This window comes from Ictalurus punctatus, chromosome 1 (genome assembly GCF_001660625.3).
Source record: "Ictalurus punctatus breed USDA103 chromosome 1, Coco_2.0, whole genome shotgun sequence".
NCBI lineage: Eukaryota > Metazoa > Chordata > Actinopteri > Siluriformes > Ictaluridae > Ictalurus > Ictalurus punctatus.
Genome location: NC_030416.2, coordinates 24982289 through 24999838, shown reverse-complemented (window position 1 = coordinate 24999838; position 17550 = coordinate 24982289). Strand labels below are relative to the sequence as shown.

Here is a 17550-nt window from a genome sequence, read left to right as displayed (position 1 = left end):
TTCTTGTCCTTGCTGTTATGACATTTGTCATGAGTAATGAAGTTGGTTAACTCTGAAGTATTGGGTTTATATGTTTAGATCAGCTACAGAATTCCCCATAGTTCAAATCTGATTATTTTTTGTTATATTTCAAATAAAAATAATGACATCAGCTGAAATATATAAGCACTGCTGTTAAATCAGCATTCTTTCATGAGAGACTTTAGCAACTTCTTGCTTAAGAACTACTGATATACAGTGGAAATTAAAAGAAAATACAAGGTGCTGATTTAAACAGAGATTTCTGTGTGGCTCCTGGGTCCAGAACTAGTTGGTTACAACAAATTGACCTGATACAGAAAAAATTTACAGCCTGTTGGTAAGCACAAGTACACTTTATTTCAAAATCATTAGTCTTCAACAAAAGAGCTATATCTCTTGATTGACTGATCAAATCTGAATCTGAATTCGTATCCAACATCATTAAGAATTGCATCAGACTACTGATAGGAGGCATCACTCACCAACCAGTTAACATTACATTCAATTTTAAAGTGAAATTTCCTCACAAACAATTCAGTGTGTCTGGTATGAGCCACTTGAGTTCTTGTTTTTATTTAAAACAGTCAACTGTAAAGTTCATTTAATATTCAGATAAGTTAATTTCATAAGGAGTAATTCAATCATGGCAGCTGAGGGATGCTTCTTTAGGCCAAACCATGCAATTGAATACCTAAAAAAATAATTAGCTGTTTATGGTGTTTTCCCACTAGCTGTTATTAAATTAGGTAACAGGAAAATAAGGATAAACCTGCAACCAGCAAAGAATAGGCTTTGCATAATGACAGACTATTTACATTCAAACGTCTGTGCTCTTTAGAAATCGTGAAAACCTTCACCCAGTCTCTATCCTGTAAAGATTTCCTGGTCTGAATCTAAAGCAGCCCTGTGCAATGCAGTTTCCTTCAGAGAGAAGAGAAGTCTTATCCTTCCACGGGCCGCAGGCTGTACGCGTCTCCATTCATAATGGCACCGTTAGCTCGGTTTCTGGCCCTGTCCGACCTCTCGTAACTGAAGATAGTGTCCTGCTCACTATCAATTTCAGACTCTGACATCATCAGGCTGGAGTTGTGCTCTGTGCTCCTGTGCTTGATGTCTGAAAAAGACCAATGCATTAAAAAAAAAAAAAAAAATTATATTTTGGTATTTCAATCTAAATAACTAACTCCAAACTTAGTGACATACTGTATTTTGGCTGTAATTCCATTCTCTCCTGTTCATCCATATTGTCCAGTATTGTGTACTTGGTTTTCTTTCTTACTTTTGTACATCTTCTCCTGGGCGTGCCAAAACAACAACAGATATGACTTACTTAAACAAAAGAACATCTGTAATTGAACAAAGAATCTCATTCATTAACCTACATTTTCTGTGCATAACATTTACTGATGCGTCAAAGCTGACCAAAGGAAGGAATGAGATCGAGATTACCTTTTACACCAGGCCCAGCTTGAAGACACCAGAAAAATGATCACTACCACACAGCAGACTGAGACATACAGTACACTCCAATCTGGAGAAGATTCAGGTCAAAACATTTGAATCTGTATCTCACTACAGTGAATCATTTATATTACTCAACAGAACTTTTTTATTTTATTGTCAAACTGCTACTGATTATTCAGTCTTTTTTTGCTTCCTTGTCATTAATGAAGTGTCTTTGAATTTGATCTGAACATCACAGTGATTCCTCACCACAGTTACTCTCATCATCGAGGAAGTGTCTAAAGGGGTTCTCCATCCACAGAGGATCACAAGAACAACTTCGGGTGACAGGGTCACATTGACCATGACCAGAACAGAGCAGCAAACACACTGCACAGATATGCCACAGTGAATGACAGTGGGGGTAAAAGTATCTGTAGATCAGTTTGAAAAAGAGTTTACAGGAGGAAATGTGTTGCTCTGTGCCACTCACTGACTGTGTCTACTCTGAGGACTTTGAAGAGCAGATAATCTGTTTTCTCCTTCATAAGCTGATACCTCAGGAGATGGGCCAGTTTTGGGCCAGGAATTGTCCCATCAGAACTCCGCACTGAGAATCTAAAAACGGTGCTGTTCTCTCACACACATACACACACACAGACACATATTCAGGTGCCAAGTTAAAAACTCGTTAGAAACATGTTTGCATGCTGTGTAATCGAATTTAGTAAGTACTTGTTGCTGTAATCGTTCAATGTACTTTCCAACCCAAAGTGATGCTACTTTATGGTCATGTCCACTTTATTTTTGACCTGAATGCCCACTATTTTGGGTTCATGAGCTATGATGCAATGTTGACTTTTTGTTTTTTGTTTTTTCTATGAGAGATTACTTTTGTAGTTGATGACAAGTGTTATTATAGTAAATCTTTAGTCATTTTTGAGGGAAATGCTGAAATTTGTGACAGGTTTGTCTCATTTCCATATTTTCCAGTTGCCAAGCAACAGCATTCTAACACTTACCACTGAAATGGCAAGCGCAAATGTTCACCCTGTCATGTTGAAAATACAAGTTACACTAAACATACCACTATAATGTACATATCGGACTGAAGATGGAAGACAAGTGTCTGACACAGGAGATAAATATGTCCAAAACAACATAAAATTTAGAGGACATAAAACAGGGTTTGTTTATTGTACCTGATATCAGACTGGCCATGCAGGCCCTTCATAGTGATGTCTGCATCCAGCACATGTAGCAGTGCGGCCAGCTGCCTCACCACTGACTCCTTCTGCTGCTGACTGACCTGAGCTAAGGGAACCTGCAGCTCCAACTCCACCTCCTCCCGCTCACGCCCATCTACACACAAATATAAATATACAATTTATACAAACTGTTAGCTCTCATCATTTTTGTGTATTTTTTATTTATTTAATGCAGTTAAAATATACACTTTCCTGCCACTTTAATGCGAACACCTCTATCACTGCTTATTCATGCAATTATCCAATCAGCCAGGCATGAGGCAGCAATGAAATGCATAAAATCATGCAGATACAGGTCTAGAGTTTCAGTTAATCTTCACAACAAACATCAGAATGGGGAAAAATGTGATCTCAGGGACCTTGGCACTGATTCAATCTGACAGGAAGTCTACAGTAACACAAATAACCACTCTTTACAATAATGGTGAGCAGAACAGCATCACAGAACACACAATACGTAGATGTGCTACAACAGCAGAAGACCACACTTCTGGCAGACAAGAATAGGAATTCGAGGCTACAGTGGACACAAGTTCACCAGAACTGGACAGTTAGAGTGGAATAAGACAAGGTGACGATTGGCTGGTTTGATAATTGCATGAATAAACAAGTGTATAGGTGTTTCTAGAGAAGTGACCAGGGAGTGTATATTATTTCATGAAAAATGCAAGATTTTATAGCAATGAAAGAATAGCTTACAGCTATTAAACTGAGCTGCTTAACAATGGTTTCTTTACAGACATGGCAGATAAAAAATGACTCTACCAGGACGGACTTCCACTGTGGCCATCGCAGTGCTGGAGTGACCCTGACCATCAGTGACTCGTAGTTGGAACAGGTAAGTGCCCTCTACAAGGTTGGTCAGGTACAAAAAGGCCTCATGATCTGAACCAAACAGAATGTCCTGCAGAGAGAAAGAGACAGAAAATGATAGAGACAGACAGAAAGAGTGTGCATCAGAGAATGGAGATAGTGCTAAATGGAGTAGATAATCAGAATTCCACTCACCCCTGCAGCTGGACTCTGCTCATCTCTGACCCACAGGAAGGACACATTTGTGGAGCCACAGTTAGACACAGAGCCTCTCAGCACCAGAGAGTTATTGGGTAAGGTAAGTGTGTGGCTACCACTTGCATGGGCGGTGAGAGGGAGGTTTTCAGCTGTGGGGAACACATACTATTATGTATATATGCACAGTAAACAAGTAAAGAATGAAATTACCTATTAATTATTTGTATGTATGTGATGAACAGTACTAAGAGAAATAAGAATAGAATGACAAAGTGTACTAAAATCAAATTTAAAATTTCATTTAAAAATGTCTGACCAAGTCCAATTAGTGTTATAGAGCTGATTTCAATCAAACTACAATTGTCGGAAACACACACTTTACATAAGCAGGACTCAACACTTTCCCTTAGAATAAACCACTCCTATAAAACCCTAGTGATATTATAGAGGATGCTGTATGAGTATAATTATGCACAGCTGAAGAACTCCTTTCACCTTCTTTGACTGTAACTGTGAGAACAGCGCTGTCAGATGCTCCCTCCTCATCCTGCACCGTCAGCTTAAACCTGTAACTCCCAGCTTGCAGGCCTGATACCAGTGCAACTGCGGTGCTCGCATCCTTTATCTCTGATCCAGGAGGACCACTTCAAATAAATAATTGTATTATTATTATTCAAGACAAATGATTTTTTATACATAAAATAGATATAAAGCTGATTGATATGTGAATTACTCATGGAGGTGTATATTTCATTCAGATAGAAGCACATGGATGTCCCTAATACAAGGTACTAATTTCTATTACCTTGTAATGAATTAAACTTGTCATTAACTTCATTGTTATAATCCTTTATTTTAGCACTTTTTAGCATTACTCATATGGAGACTGTATATATAAACATGTACGGTGCACAGGACTGCAAAAATACTTGCAAAATATGTCTGTATGCATTAGCAAAATGAAACACAGGCTGGCTGTACCTAAGGATTTCCCACTGGTAGCTGGTGATAGCTTGGTCATCAGTGCTATCACTGCCATTCAGTGTCACGCTGCTTACTGGAAGAATCAGTTCTCTGTCAGGGCCTGCCACAGCTACAGGAGCTCTGTTGTCTGAGAAGCAATACATTTCTGGACCATGTGCTGTTCTAATGTCAAATTATTAATATCTTTTTGATAGGTCACAAAGGAAACTTAAAAAATTTGCAGTATTTACAAGCAAGCACAGTGACTGAGACTGTGTCTGAATCCTGTTGACCACTGGAGTCAGTGACCGTGAGCTGGAAAGTGTACTGACCCTCCTGAAGATCAGAGAGCTGCAGACCTGGAGATCTGGCACCCTGAGACAAACCCCAGAAAGAGTTAAACATGTGCATTTACAATTTTTACCTGCCACAATCTCTTCAACAGCAATGCTTTTTACTACAGTATTTTAATCAGTTTCTTTGTTGCTTTTTATTATATAAAAAGTAAGACCACAGATCTTAATTCACTTTTCCTTGCATAAACCATTATTGTTAAACTTAAGTAAGAGGGATTTCAGACTGGCAGTTAAAAAACAGAGTACACTTTGCATGAAATATTGGTAATGTGGAAGCGCACCGTGGTACCAAACCGAGACTAGCTGTAGGAGGTGGTCTGAGTTAGGTTGCATTGGAACTGAGCCGTGATTCCTGTGAAGGAGAATGTAACTTGTACTCGGGTCTGCACTTGTTCAGGAAGTAAAGTAACCTGCACATGTGTTTTAGCCGATGGCGATATCATTCGTTTCCACGACACACATGTACCACGAGTGGCAGGGGATTTTGTGGGACACAGAAGTGATCCACTGCTGCGCATGATAGCACCAAAATGATTTTTAAATGATGACTTTAAAAAACAAAAAATATGATGAGTCGTGTTGTGTTCTCCATGCGTGTTTTGATGACATGCAAATGCACCGAGGTTTAATAGAACAATAGCACTCGGATTTGGACCACCACAAACGTGCCCAGTGTGAAAGCCACCTAAATGAATAGCTATGTTTTTAACAGGGAGAGTGCTATACACATGTTAAGCTTATAATTTTTCACCTGTATCGTTGCTGATTTGGCCGGGCTGCTGGGCTGAAGGCTCCACAGAAAGCTGCTGATGGCATGATCATCTGTGCTCTGGTTGGCCCACAAAGTCAGGTGGTTCATAGGAAGCCTGATGACCTGGTCAGTGCCAGCTATAGCCACTGGAGGCTCATCTTTAGGACTGCTGACTCTCACTGTAGCAGTGGTTGAGTCATTTAGCCCCTTAGAATCCACCACCATCAGCCTGAACCAGGATGACATAAACATCAGGACAGGGCACCAGGGGGCAGTAAGCTAATCAGGGGAGTACAAATTAAGAATCATTTACCAGCGAGTGAGTCACAGTTTATAGCTTTCAGGGACAAAACAGAGAGAGTAAAAAGTAGCAAACATCTTGAGATCATTTCCTGTTTGTGTTGCAATAAAGAATGTGAAGTAAATATATAAATTCAGACTTGGGGAATCACAGCATGCTCAAAGCATTTTTTTTAATGCAGCATATTGTTCTGTAGAGTGCTCAGAGTCATCTAAAAGAGAGAGAGTTTACAAATACACTTGTGGTATGGATGGATTTTGTGCTTATAAGAATGTGAACCTTGCACCTAAATGTGTAGTCTCCAGGAGGGATGTTCTGCAGCTTGAGTACAGATGTGTTCATAGGACCATCACTGTTCCACAATGGTCCATCCACCTGTTCCCACAGGTAACTGACTATACCTGAATCATCGGAGCTCTCTGACAAGGGACAGAAAGAATAAAACCTTATCAAAGCACCGGTTACTGAACCTATATGAAACATTTTTCTGACTGCTGAGATACTTTAAATTGATTTAAGACTAAACACCTTTGTTTCTAAGCATTTATCAGTGGATTAAATGAAGATAGAAGAACATACGGCTGCCATTAATGAAGACAATGGTATCAACTGATGGAGATACATCCTGGTGTTTGGGCAGAGCAACTGATTTAGGTGGCATATTCAGGTTAACCCCTGTAGAACAAAAGGAATTCAGCAGTCTGGAACCACAGCTGGCAGGTACTCAAATGATATTACATGACAAAATGACAAAATACAGTCAAGACAGAGAGGTGTTTACCAGGATGCACTGTGAAGTTTACAGCACTTTCCCCATAAGCCTGCTTTCCTGTCACACTTATTTTGACAACATACACACCTGCAGACAGCTACAACATGCCATTTAATGTGTTAAAGTGCAAGCATAAGCATATAGTTGCAAAATCCTGGATTTCTAGTATGAAGTCTTACCTCAGAGATTTTTACAGTCCTCTTGCGTTTTCCCTCCATCACTCCTGGATGTCCAATTGGTGCACTAACAAAACTCCATTCATATGTAAAAGGGTTCTCTAAGAGTAAACACAAGAACACGTTTCATGTTTCCAATAAAACATTATGTGTCATCAAGCATAGTAGTTTATCTCTAATTCCTGCTTGCACAATATACAAATATCAGTATACCAGTTTCAGTCTGTGAATCGATTGAGGCAGTGAGTTCTACAGCATTCTCAGGTAGTGTTATATCACGAACATCTCCAATAGACACAACCAGGGCTTCTACTGAAAGATAAGGTATTGATGTTATTGATAAAACATATATAACCACATATGATGTCTATGGTTATTATTTAAAGTTTTTATGAACATTTTTATTTACATTCAAGCCTAACATAACATAGATGGCAGACCAATACTGTTTTATATCCAAAACAATAGTAAGAGCAATGCACCAGACAACAAGTCAAAGTATACATTTTTTTCTACAAATTTACATGACAGTTTGATTATGGAAGGAAATGACCCAGGTAGCTCAACATCTCATTCATAGGAATCCTGACAAACCTGCAGCTATCCATGGCCAGGAGGCCAGGAGAGGATGTGCTCTCTGGGTGGAAGGGATGGCATTACTCTCTCTCCTTTCTCCTCCATCAAAATGACAATAGCCTGTGGAGGTATTTGAGCTCATTCACGAGGAACATGGCAGTTCCTCTGAGTGTGTTCAGCTGCCCTGTTATGTAACATGACCAGCAGTTCAAATAGATGTGGTGGCTGGATTTATGCGTCTTGGAGGACACACGTTCTAGCATTTATAAATGTTGTGTCACAGGGAAAGAGCTAGCCAGAAGGTGGGAATTGACAAAGTACCAAAATGGAAGAAAAAAATCCCACCCCATAAAAAGATATTTGCTTGACGCCATATGTCCAAAACAAACTATTGCCTGTACCAAATATTATGAATAATATTACTAACTAACTAATACTAACATAAATAGGGAAAAACAAGGATGAACAAAATAAAGTACTCAAGTCCAATATGTTTGTTTGTTTTTATTTGCAAAAGAATATTTTCATTTAGTATTGTTATTACTTTCTATTACTAACACTTTTTTAGTTTCTATGTCTGAAATAAAGCTCAACATTAGCTATAGAAGCAAAGATAAATATAAGTTTTGTCTGATGCATGGTTAAACATGTTCATGAGGAGCTGAATATATGTGTGAAAAAGAAAACTATTCATTTTTTTTATTGTGGAAAAATAACACGTGATATCTTGCTGTACTAGTGTACCTGAAAGTGAAGAGGTTCTGGGGGTTGTGGATCCCAGGTTAAGTGTAGATGGGAGAGAGGTGTTAACTGGGTTCAGTTTGGACAGATCTGCACTTATCACCCGTGGCATGGCTGTTGGGTCCAAACCCGTGAAAGAGATGTTAAACTGATCCTCCTCATTCTGGAAAAGATGTAATTAAACCTTCGGTTTCAGCCACACAAGACCAAACAACTTCCAATAAGTGATATTAAACAGAGTGTGGTTATTTAATTCATCAACCCTAACTGCGGTACTCTTCTTTCTTACCGGCATCACAAAAAACAATAAAAAGACAGCGTGACTGAGTCAGCACATTAACAAAGACCTATCATGACTGTTTAGGAAGTCCAGCTCCAATTCTCCAAGTCCATATCCAACTCTCTTTCTTGAAGTTCTACATTCCCATTTTTGTACAACCCAAATTTAAGTAGTGTACCTCTATTTGGATCAAAGCTATACAGTTCTCTGACTGACATGAAATGTTAGATTTCATGTTTATCAGTTTGAGTGCTGAAAAGCTGCCACTGTTGGGCCCTTGAGCAACATCCTTAACCCTCAACTGCTTCAGTGGTGCTGTATCATGGCTCTGACCCCAGCTATCTAACAAGCTGGGATATAATTATCAAGATATGTAATTATATTATGTCTAATCAAATCATCTCATCTCATTCTTCTTATCAGCACAGAGTCACTTTCCAAATGACATACAATTAGTTTTTATGTTGATATTTTAGCAGAAGAAATAACCAGCAACATGAGCAACCTAGGATAAAGAGATTATAATGGATATAATGGCAATGCATTTGGTGTGTATGGTATAATAGTTTGGTCAGATATTCTACTGATTACAGAATATGATGTTCTGTTTGTAATGATAAACAACTGCGCAATTCACATTCAGTAGCCAATAACAGTTTGTTATTGTTAATGTATAAATTGCTCAGTAAAACATACTTTTACAGTAGGCAAACTCAATGTTGAAGGACTCCATGAAGGTTCTTCTGGAATGGGAGGTGTTCTGCTTCCATCTGTCACTACTAGAGAGGAACTGGGAGTGACCTGGCTATCCTCAGTGCTCTCCATTACAGAGAAATTTTTTTTGCCTCCCTCTGTCTCTGAGAAGTTAAATCCATCTCTTTCATCAATAGGCCAGTCATGTAGTCTTTGACCATTCTCCTGTTCCATCTTTGAGGCAGTCCTCTCTTCACTGATGTCATCCTCCACAATCCTGTAATTCTCATCATACTCCATTGCATTGTTGCTGTCCAAATTTTGAATGTCTTCCAGCAAAGCCAGGTCCTTCAGAGGGTTCTCTGGGCCCCTACGTCTGGGCAATGGATGCCAATGACTGGCATAAGGCTCGCCCCGTACCAGGGACTGCAGGACCAGGGTCTGTGGGCGTCGGCGCTGTAGGAAGGACAACCGTGAGTCTGTCCCAGGCATCTTTTTTGGCTGGCAGTTTTCTTTTTGCTGGCAGCTGAGGATGTAGCAGTGTCTCTTAAAGAACCAGGCCAGGTCGCAGCCTGGAAGATCACAGCAGGCACCTACACACTGGGCCAGAGTCAACACCTCAGGAACCCTCAGGATGCTGCTGCTCCTCAGCTCGGGAGACACTACCATCTCAGAATACGTTGGCCCCTGCCAGCACTGCCCTGCTAACACATCTACTGTACAGCACAAGAAATAGGCATTTACAAGAGTCACTTTACCAGTTGCTGTATAGCCTTAGTCCTGCATTAAGCAATATTTAAGCACTGTTTGGTCTTCAGTGACAAAATTTTATTTATCATATTTCATAAACACACTACCAGCAAATTGGATAGTTAGTAAAAAAAAAAAAAAAAAAAAAAAACCTTGAAAACAGAGGAAAATGAGAATCACCATCAGACAAAATTCTAAATGTAAAGGCAGTACTAACTGATGGTGAGTGGTGATTATGTAACATTTACCCAGGTGACTCATAACTCTTACCAGATGGCTGCATCAATTTAAAAAACTGCGATGAAATACACATTTAATATAGAATTTCCTAACAAAAGAATTCATAAATGCTGATCCATTTCATTTTCTAAGAACAGTTAAATAGTAAACAGTAAATGGTCTGAACATATATAGTGCTTTTTTAACCTTAGCAGTTCTCATGTTATCATTCACACACATTCACACACCAATGGTAGCAGAGCTGCCATGCAAGGCACTAGCTTGTCATTGGGAGCAACTTGTTCAGTGTCTTGCCCAAGAACACCTTAGCATATGGAGTCATGTGGGCTGGGAATTGAACCCCCAACACTATGATTAGTGGACAACCTGCTCTACCACCTGAGCCACAGCCACCCAATTAGTTATATGGCGTAAACCATAAAAAGAGTAATGAGAACTGAAACACTAATAAGCCCATCTAAAGTTATAAGCACTGAAATTAATGGGTGTGTTCTCAATATAACTGTAACACCTTCCCCTGTATTTTTAAAAAACTAAAGTAATTACAACAAGCAATTTCTGATTAGTGCTCTGGTTCTTCACAGTTGCTGGAGCTACAGTGTAAATGTGAAATACAATATTCTTACCTCTGATGTTGTGCAGGATCAGGTAGAGTGAAAGGATGGGAGTAAAGTTCATTATGCCGACACAGTTTCCGCTGAGGGTTTGGCCCTGTTGATCATCAGTTCAATGTGCTGATCTCTTAAAAAGGTCAAAAAGAGGCAGACTGATTTAAAACAGCTCACTGAACAACAGAAACATCTCAGATATACTGAGGGCATGATAGACAGATTAAAAAAACATTACACACCAGGCTTAATAACTGGCCACCTGCCATCTTTCTGTCATCCTAACCTGTGAACTCACAGGACAATTGTTGTATTGTGAGTTTTTGATTTATATGAGGTCTCACTTTAAATACACAACTCATAAAACTAACCAGTAAATAAGGAGCTGTTAAGGGTTATATAAACAAAGCCCCACCCGAGTTATTCTACATCTTTCAAAAATCTTTCAACTATCTCAATGAAAACTGTCATTTTCTCCCTTCAAGTCCATGTATGCTATAGCAACCAGCCAGATTAGCCTTGCTGTTGTTATTAGCAACCAACACAGCCGCACCATTTTATTATGGAAAAAATGAACGAGAATACCAGCCTAATTATGCTTGCATATAATAAATGTTTTATAACAGAAGCGACCATCTGTCCTTGCTGGCATCCTTTACAGGAGCTCCTACACCGAATCAAGAGACTGCTAACTAAACTGAGATTATAAATACACAGAGGAAATATAATAAACAAGATATAAACCGAGATCAGGATTTGAGAGTTCACAGCTATTATACTGATACAACACAACATCATTACCCAACATCCCTTAGTGGCTTACCATGATGTCCAGTGTATACAGGGCGACAGTATGCGACATGGCAAAACTGCGAGGATGAAGATGCGCCGAGACGAAAGCGCGCGCGCGCGTGTTTGTATGTGTGCGTGTATGATATGGAGGTAGGGAGGAGAGAGAGTGCGGATGGAGGGAGTGGTGATGGAGGGCGGAGGGAAACATCATGGAAACATGAGAGAGAGAGACAGAGAGAGAGAGAGAGAGAGAGACAGAGAGAACTGCTTGAAATGTGTCGTTACACCCTTTCCTGTTATTATTATTATTATTATTATTATTATTATTATTATTATTATTACCAGGGGCGAATTTAGTGATTTTTGTCATGTAAAATATTGGAACTAGGAATTCAGTTGTTTTAACATCGATATTTACATTTTCAGCATACGTTATTTAGCATTAATAATTATATATATATGTATATGTATATGTATATATATATATATATATATATATATATATATATATATATATATATACACACACACACACACACACACACACACACACACACACACCTCACATTTTTGTAAATATTTGATTATATCTTTTCATGTGACAACATTGAAGAAATGACACTTTGCTACAATGTAAAGTCGTGAGTGTACAGCTTGTATAACAGTGTAAATTTGATGTCCCCTCAAAATAACTCAACACACAGCTATTAATGTCTAAACCGCTGGCAACAAAAGTGAGTACACCCCTAAGTGAAAATGTCCAAATCGGGCTCAATTAGCCATTTTCCCTCCCCGGTGTCATGTGACTTGTTAGTGTTACAAGGTCTCAGGTGTGAATGGGGAGCAGGTGTGTTAAATTTGGCATCATTGCTCTCACATTCCCTCATACTGGTCACTGGAAGTTCAATATGGCACCTCATGGCAAAAAACTCTCTGAGGATCTGAAAAAAAGAATTGTTGCTCTACATAAAGATGGCCTAGGCTGCATCAAATTGGTCTGCATGGCTGTCGTCCCAGAAGTACGCCTCTTCTAAAGATGATGCACAAGAAAGCCCGCAAACAGTTTGCTGAAGACAAGTAGACTAAGGACATGGATTATTGGAACCATGTCCTGTGGTCTGATGAGACCAAGATAAACTTATTTGGTTCAGATGGTGTCAAGCGTGTGTGGTGGCAACCAAGTGAGGAGTTCAAAGACAAGCGTGTCTTGCCTACAGTCAAGCATGGTGGTGGGAGTGTCATGGTCTAGGGCTGCATGAGTGCTGCCGGCACTGGGGAGCTACAGTTCATCGAGGGAACCATGAATGCCAACATGTACTGTGACATACTGAAGCAGAGCATGATCCCCTCCCTTTGGAGACTGGACCGCAGGGCAGTATTCCAGCATGATAACGACCCCAAACACACATCCAAGACGACCACTGCCTTGCTAAAGAAGCTGAGGGTGAAGGTGGACTGGCCAAGCATGTCTCCAGACCTAAACCCTATTGAGCATCTGTGGGGAATCCTCAAACGGAAGGTGGAGGAGCACAAGGTCTCTAACATCCACCAGCTCCATGATGTCATCATGGAGGAGTGGAAGAGGACTCCAGTGGCAATCTGTGAAACTCTGGTGAACTCCATGCCCAAGAGGGTTAAGGCAGTTCTGGAAAATAATGGTGGCCACACAAAATATTGACACTTTGGGCCCAATTTGGACATTTTCACTTAAGGGTGTACTGACTTTTGTTGCCAGAGGTTTAGACATTAATGGCTGTGTGTTGAGTTATTTTGAGGGGACAGCAAATTTATACTGTTAAACAAGCTGTACACTCACTACTTTACTGTCACGAGTTCCCCTTTATGCAGTGCGCTGTGGAGCATGTGAGCGCGAGCGCATTTTCCCTTGTGGACAGTCGTGACATTTCTACACGTGCATTTGTTTATGTTTCTGTCATGTCTCTTCCCCGTTCTGTCATTGGTTGTAGTCTCACGTGTGTCTGAATCGTCCTCAGCCGTCAGCCATTACGAGGCTGATTATCTCTGCATATATACCGCGCGCCTCCCAGCACACAACGCGGAATGTTGAATGAATGAGTTAGATAGTCGATTAGTTTAGAGTTCTTACGATAGATAACCACAGTCCATAGTTTCATGTTTCGTTTCTTAGTCTTAGTCTTAGTCTTAGTCTATAGTTCATGTCATGTGTAGTTTCGTTTGTTAAATTCACGCTGGTTTCTCCGCTACCAGTCCCTCGCTATTGTTTCTGTTGCATGTTTGGTATATCGATCCTGTATCCCGAGACCTCGACGTTGATTCCTGCCTTGCCTCGTTTATGCCTGTTTGCCGATCACCTGAACCTTGCATGTTACTGGATTACGTTTCTGGATCACGTTTTGGATTTGTCTGCCTGTCTCTCTTGAAATAAAACTGTTGTTCAACCTGCGCTTGCATCCTACCTTATCTCCGTTGCGTCACGAAACGTGACAGAACATTCCGCCGATCATGGATGCAGCACAAGAACGTAGAACCCGGAGGTCCACGCCAATCATCCCCGCCTTGGATTCTATGCAGTTCTCGCAATGGACTTTCATGGATCTTCCCGATTGGTATGATGGCTTCTTTGGTTATCCGGACTATTTTTTGATCGACTGCCAGAGTTACTTCTCAAGCCTGTTTGACCTGAAGCCAAGGGTGAGATAATGGATTAAGTTCATGATGTCCTGATTTTTTTGGCCCAGCTCGCAAGTGGGCACAGCGAGTAGCAGCTATGAGACCCCGGGTACTGGAGGACAATAGGCAGTTTTCAGACTTGTTTCTGAGGGAGTTTGGAGAACCAGGGCAGAGCTACAACTTGGATGAGCTGTTGAAGGGAGTTAATGTGGTGAACAGTGCTGATCTTCCATTCCACATGCATTATGAGTGCATGAGCCACCAAGTTGATGTTAACACGGGCAACCAAGTCCCTGAGGTCCAAGTCAAGTCTCAAGCTTCTGAAGTCCAAGTCCAAGTCAAGTCTCAAATCCCTGAGGTCCAAGTCCAAGTCCAGCTCCAGTCTCGGTAGTCCAAGTCCAGTCTCCAGTCTCGGTAGTTCAAGTCCAGTCTCCAGTCTCGGTAGTCCAAGTCCAGTCTCCAGTCTCGGTAGTCCAAGTCAAGTCTCCAGTCTCGGTAGTCCAAGTCAAGTCTCAAGTTCCTGATGTCATGCCCAAGTCTGCCGACCCGGTCACCCAAGTTCTGCCCACGCCCGAGTCTGCCGACACGCACAGCCAAGTTCTGCCCACGCCCGAGTCTGCCGACATGGCCGCCCAAGTTCTGCCCATGCCCAGGGTTCACCTGGTGACCTCAGAGCCCCAGCCGGAGATCTATGAGGTGATCTCAACTCCAGAGCTGCAACCTCAATACGTGACAGAATGAAAGACCATTTATCAGAAGTAGCAGATCACCAAGATGGACGCCTGGTTTGCAGCATATGAGGAGTGGTATAGAGGACTATTGGAGCAGGGAAGAAGGACAGATGAACTACTCACTCAGAATGACCGCATGTTCGGGCTGCCGCAGCGGGACAGACCAAGCACCAGGTCACCACTGGCAATGTTCACAAAGGACTACGCCATGCCACACCGACAGGAGGGGGAGTCTGTGATCAGGGCTGAGACCAACTCCCACCCTCTCTCCCCTATTATGGATCTCGCTCAGCCTTCTTGTTCAGTGGAGAACGTCGCTCTGCCTCCACGTTCCGTGAGCGACGTCGCTCCAGCTCCTACCGGACTCAAGGATCCCCCACTGTTCAGCTACCTCAAAGTCGCTCAGCCTCCCTGGTCAGCTGTGGACGTCGCTCAGCCTCCCTGGTCAGCTGTGGACGTCGCTCAGCCTCCCTGGTCAGCTGTGGACGTCGCTCAGCCTCCCTGGTCAGCTGTGGACATCGCTCAGCCTCCCTGGTCAGCCGAGGTCGTCGCTCAGCCTCCCTGGTCAGCCGAGGACGTCGCTCCGCTTTCATGCCCCACCGAGGATGTCGCTCAGCCTGCCTGCCCAGCAGAGGTCGTCGCTCTGCCTCCATGCTCCAACGAGGACGTCGCTCTGCTTCCCTGCTCCGCCATGGACGTCGCTCTGCCTTGTTGTTTCGCCAAGAGCGCCGTGCGGTCTTCAGGCTCTGCTTGGGACATTCTGCCCAGGGGGCCAGGGCCGCCAATGGAGATGGATGTTTCATGGCACTCCGGAAGGAGTGCCCTTGGCCGAGGTTCTGTTACGAGTTCCCCTTTATGCAGCGCGCTGTGGAGCATGTGAGTGTGTGTGTGTGTATATATATATATATATATATATATATATATATATATATACATACATATGTGTGTGTGTGTGTGTGTGTGTGTGTGTATGTATATATATATATATATATATATATATATATATATATATATATATATATATATATATATATATACACACATATGTGTGTGTGTATACATATACATATACATATACGTGTATATGTGTTTTTAGGGAGCCTTGGGTTCTGGGGGCCCAACCTCTGCCTAGTGCTAAGTCCGCCCCTGATTATTATTATTATACAGAGCTAAATGAATAAAACATGAAATCCTTTATCAATTAAATTGATACAAGACTCCTTCTCTTCAGTAATCTCCTACTGTACAAAACAATTATGCTTATCAAGAGTGAAATAAGTGATCTTCCCAAAAAATAATTTCAGTACTGTTAACAATCAACTAGTTACTATACAGAAAGTGAGGAAATTGCGAAAAAATAATTCATACTCTGACAGAAACATCAGCTGATTTTGAATGTCAGCAGGATTTACTGTGTACTAATTTTATATAGTTAATTATATAATATTAAAGTAGACTTAAATACATTATATAAACAGCAGGAACAGAAACAATACACTTATTAATATATTCTAATACATTGTTTTAGAATTACAAATGTATTATTACAAATGTAGTATTATGTTATATTATATTAACCCTCCGATTATGTTATGGATCAATTTGACCATTTCCACATTTGAGATGTCTGAAATACCGGTTAATCCTTCTTTTTCTCTTTGATTCTCTTTTCTCTTTTACTTTCCTCATTTAGGGTCATGAACTTATAGGCAAATATTTCTTGTTATTACTGTTTTAAGCTGTTCATTGGGATTATTGTATGTATTTAAACTGTGGAAGTCATTTTGACCAATAACATAATGGATGTAACTTTTAAGGAGGGTTAAAAATATATATATATATATATAAAATAAATCACAACTCAACATTATCACACTTATTGACTTGACGGTTTGACTTGAATGGGTTTCACCCAAGCCTCCTTAACTTAAAAAAAAAAAAGAAATGCAAAGGCAAGATTATAACCATCACAGATATTCTAATGGTTTTCACTGCAAATACCATTACAAACCATCAGGTAAACATTAAAACCATTACCATTATTGGTCTTTATTGGTATCCACTATAGGCATAACATGCCACCAATAGAAGCCAACAAATTACCATTAGAGACCCAGAGGGACTATTACAGCTTCCATTAAAACTACTACTATTCCCATTATAACCATTACGATCATTACAAATTAAATGAGGTTTTCTATTGTTTTGTTTTTTTTTAACAGGGAATTTTTTCTTGGACCTAATGAGTATGTGGACTGTCGGTGAATTTCAAAGGGGGTTAAAAGGGTCCCTGGTGGCAAAACGTTTGTGAATCACTGCTCTAAGCAACACAAGATTGTTTTCGGTTGTATTACGCCGTGACCGTGTCCACTGTGGCGCCCTCTGCTGGCGCGGGTGTAGAGCTCGCTAATGAAAACTGAAAACG

The 17550-nt window shown here is 40.8% G+C and overlaps 1 protein-coding gene across 1 annotated transcript; it reads right to left on the bottom strand.

The window, feature by feature from the left end:
• Positions 1-361: 361 nt before the first annotated feature.
• kiaa0319 (KIAA0319 ortholog) lies at positions 362-11969 on the bottom strand. The gene is made up of 21 exons (XM_017459084.3): positions 11774-11969; positions 10969-11083; positions 9356-10068; positions 8383-8542; positions 7276-7374; positions 7066-7163; positions 6896-6983; positions 6694-6789; positions 6401-6533; positions 5814-6042; positions 4958-5081; positions 4725-4854; positions 4239-4387; positions 3741-3892; positions 3498-3636; positions 2667-2826; positions 1958-2094; positions 1735-1854; positions 1471-1552; positions 1225-1316; positions 362-1135 (listed from the first exon to the last, which is right to left on the bottom strand). Exons 2-21 carry the CDS (start codon positions 11018-11020, stop codon positions 963-965), a joined length of 3126 nt encoding a protein of 1041 aa, XP_017314573.1. The 5' UTR covers positions 11021-11083; positions 11774-11969; the 3' UTR covers positions 362-962.
• Positions 11970-17550: the final 5581 nt, after the last annotated feature.

What these genes read in the sequence shown, in the direction of transcription:
- kiaa0319 (XM_017459084.3), bottom strand. Translation starts at nt 11,020, where the DNA reads ATGAACTTTACTCCCATCCTTTCACTCTACCTGATCCTGCACAACATC. An exon ending in TGTCTTCATTAATGGCAGCC is followed by an intron (nt 6,534 to 6,693) that starts GTATGTTCTTCT and finishes GTCCCTTGTCAG; the next exon opens with AGAGCTCCGATGATTCAGGT. An exon ending in CACAGTTACAGTCAAAGAAG is followed by an intron (nt 3,893 to 4,238) that starts GTGAAAGGAGTT and finishes TGTTCCCCACAG; the next exon opens with CTGAAAACCTCCCTCTCACC.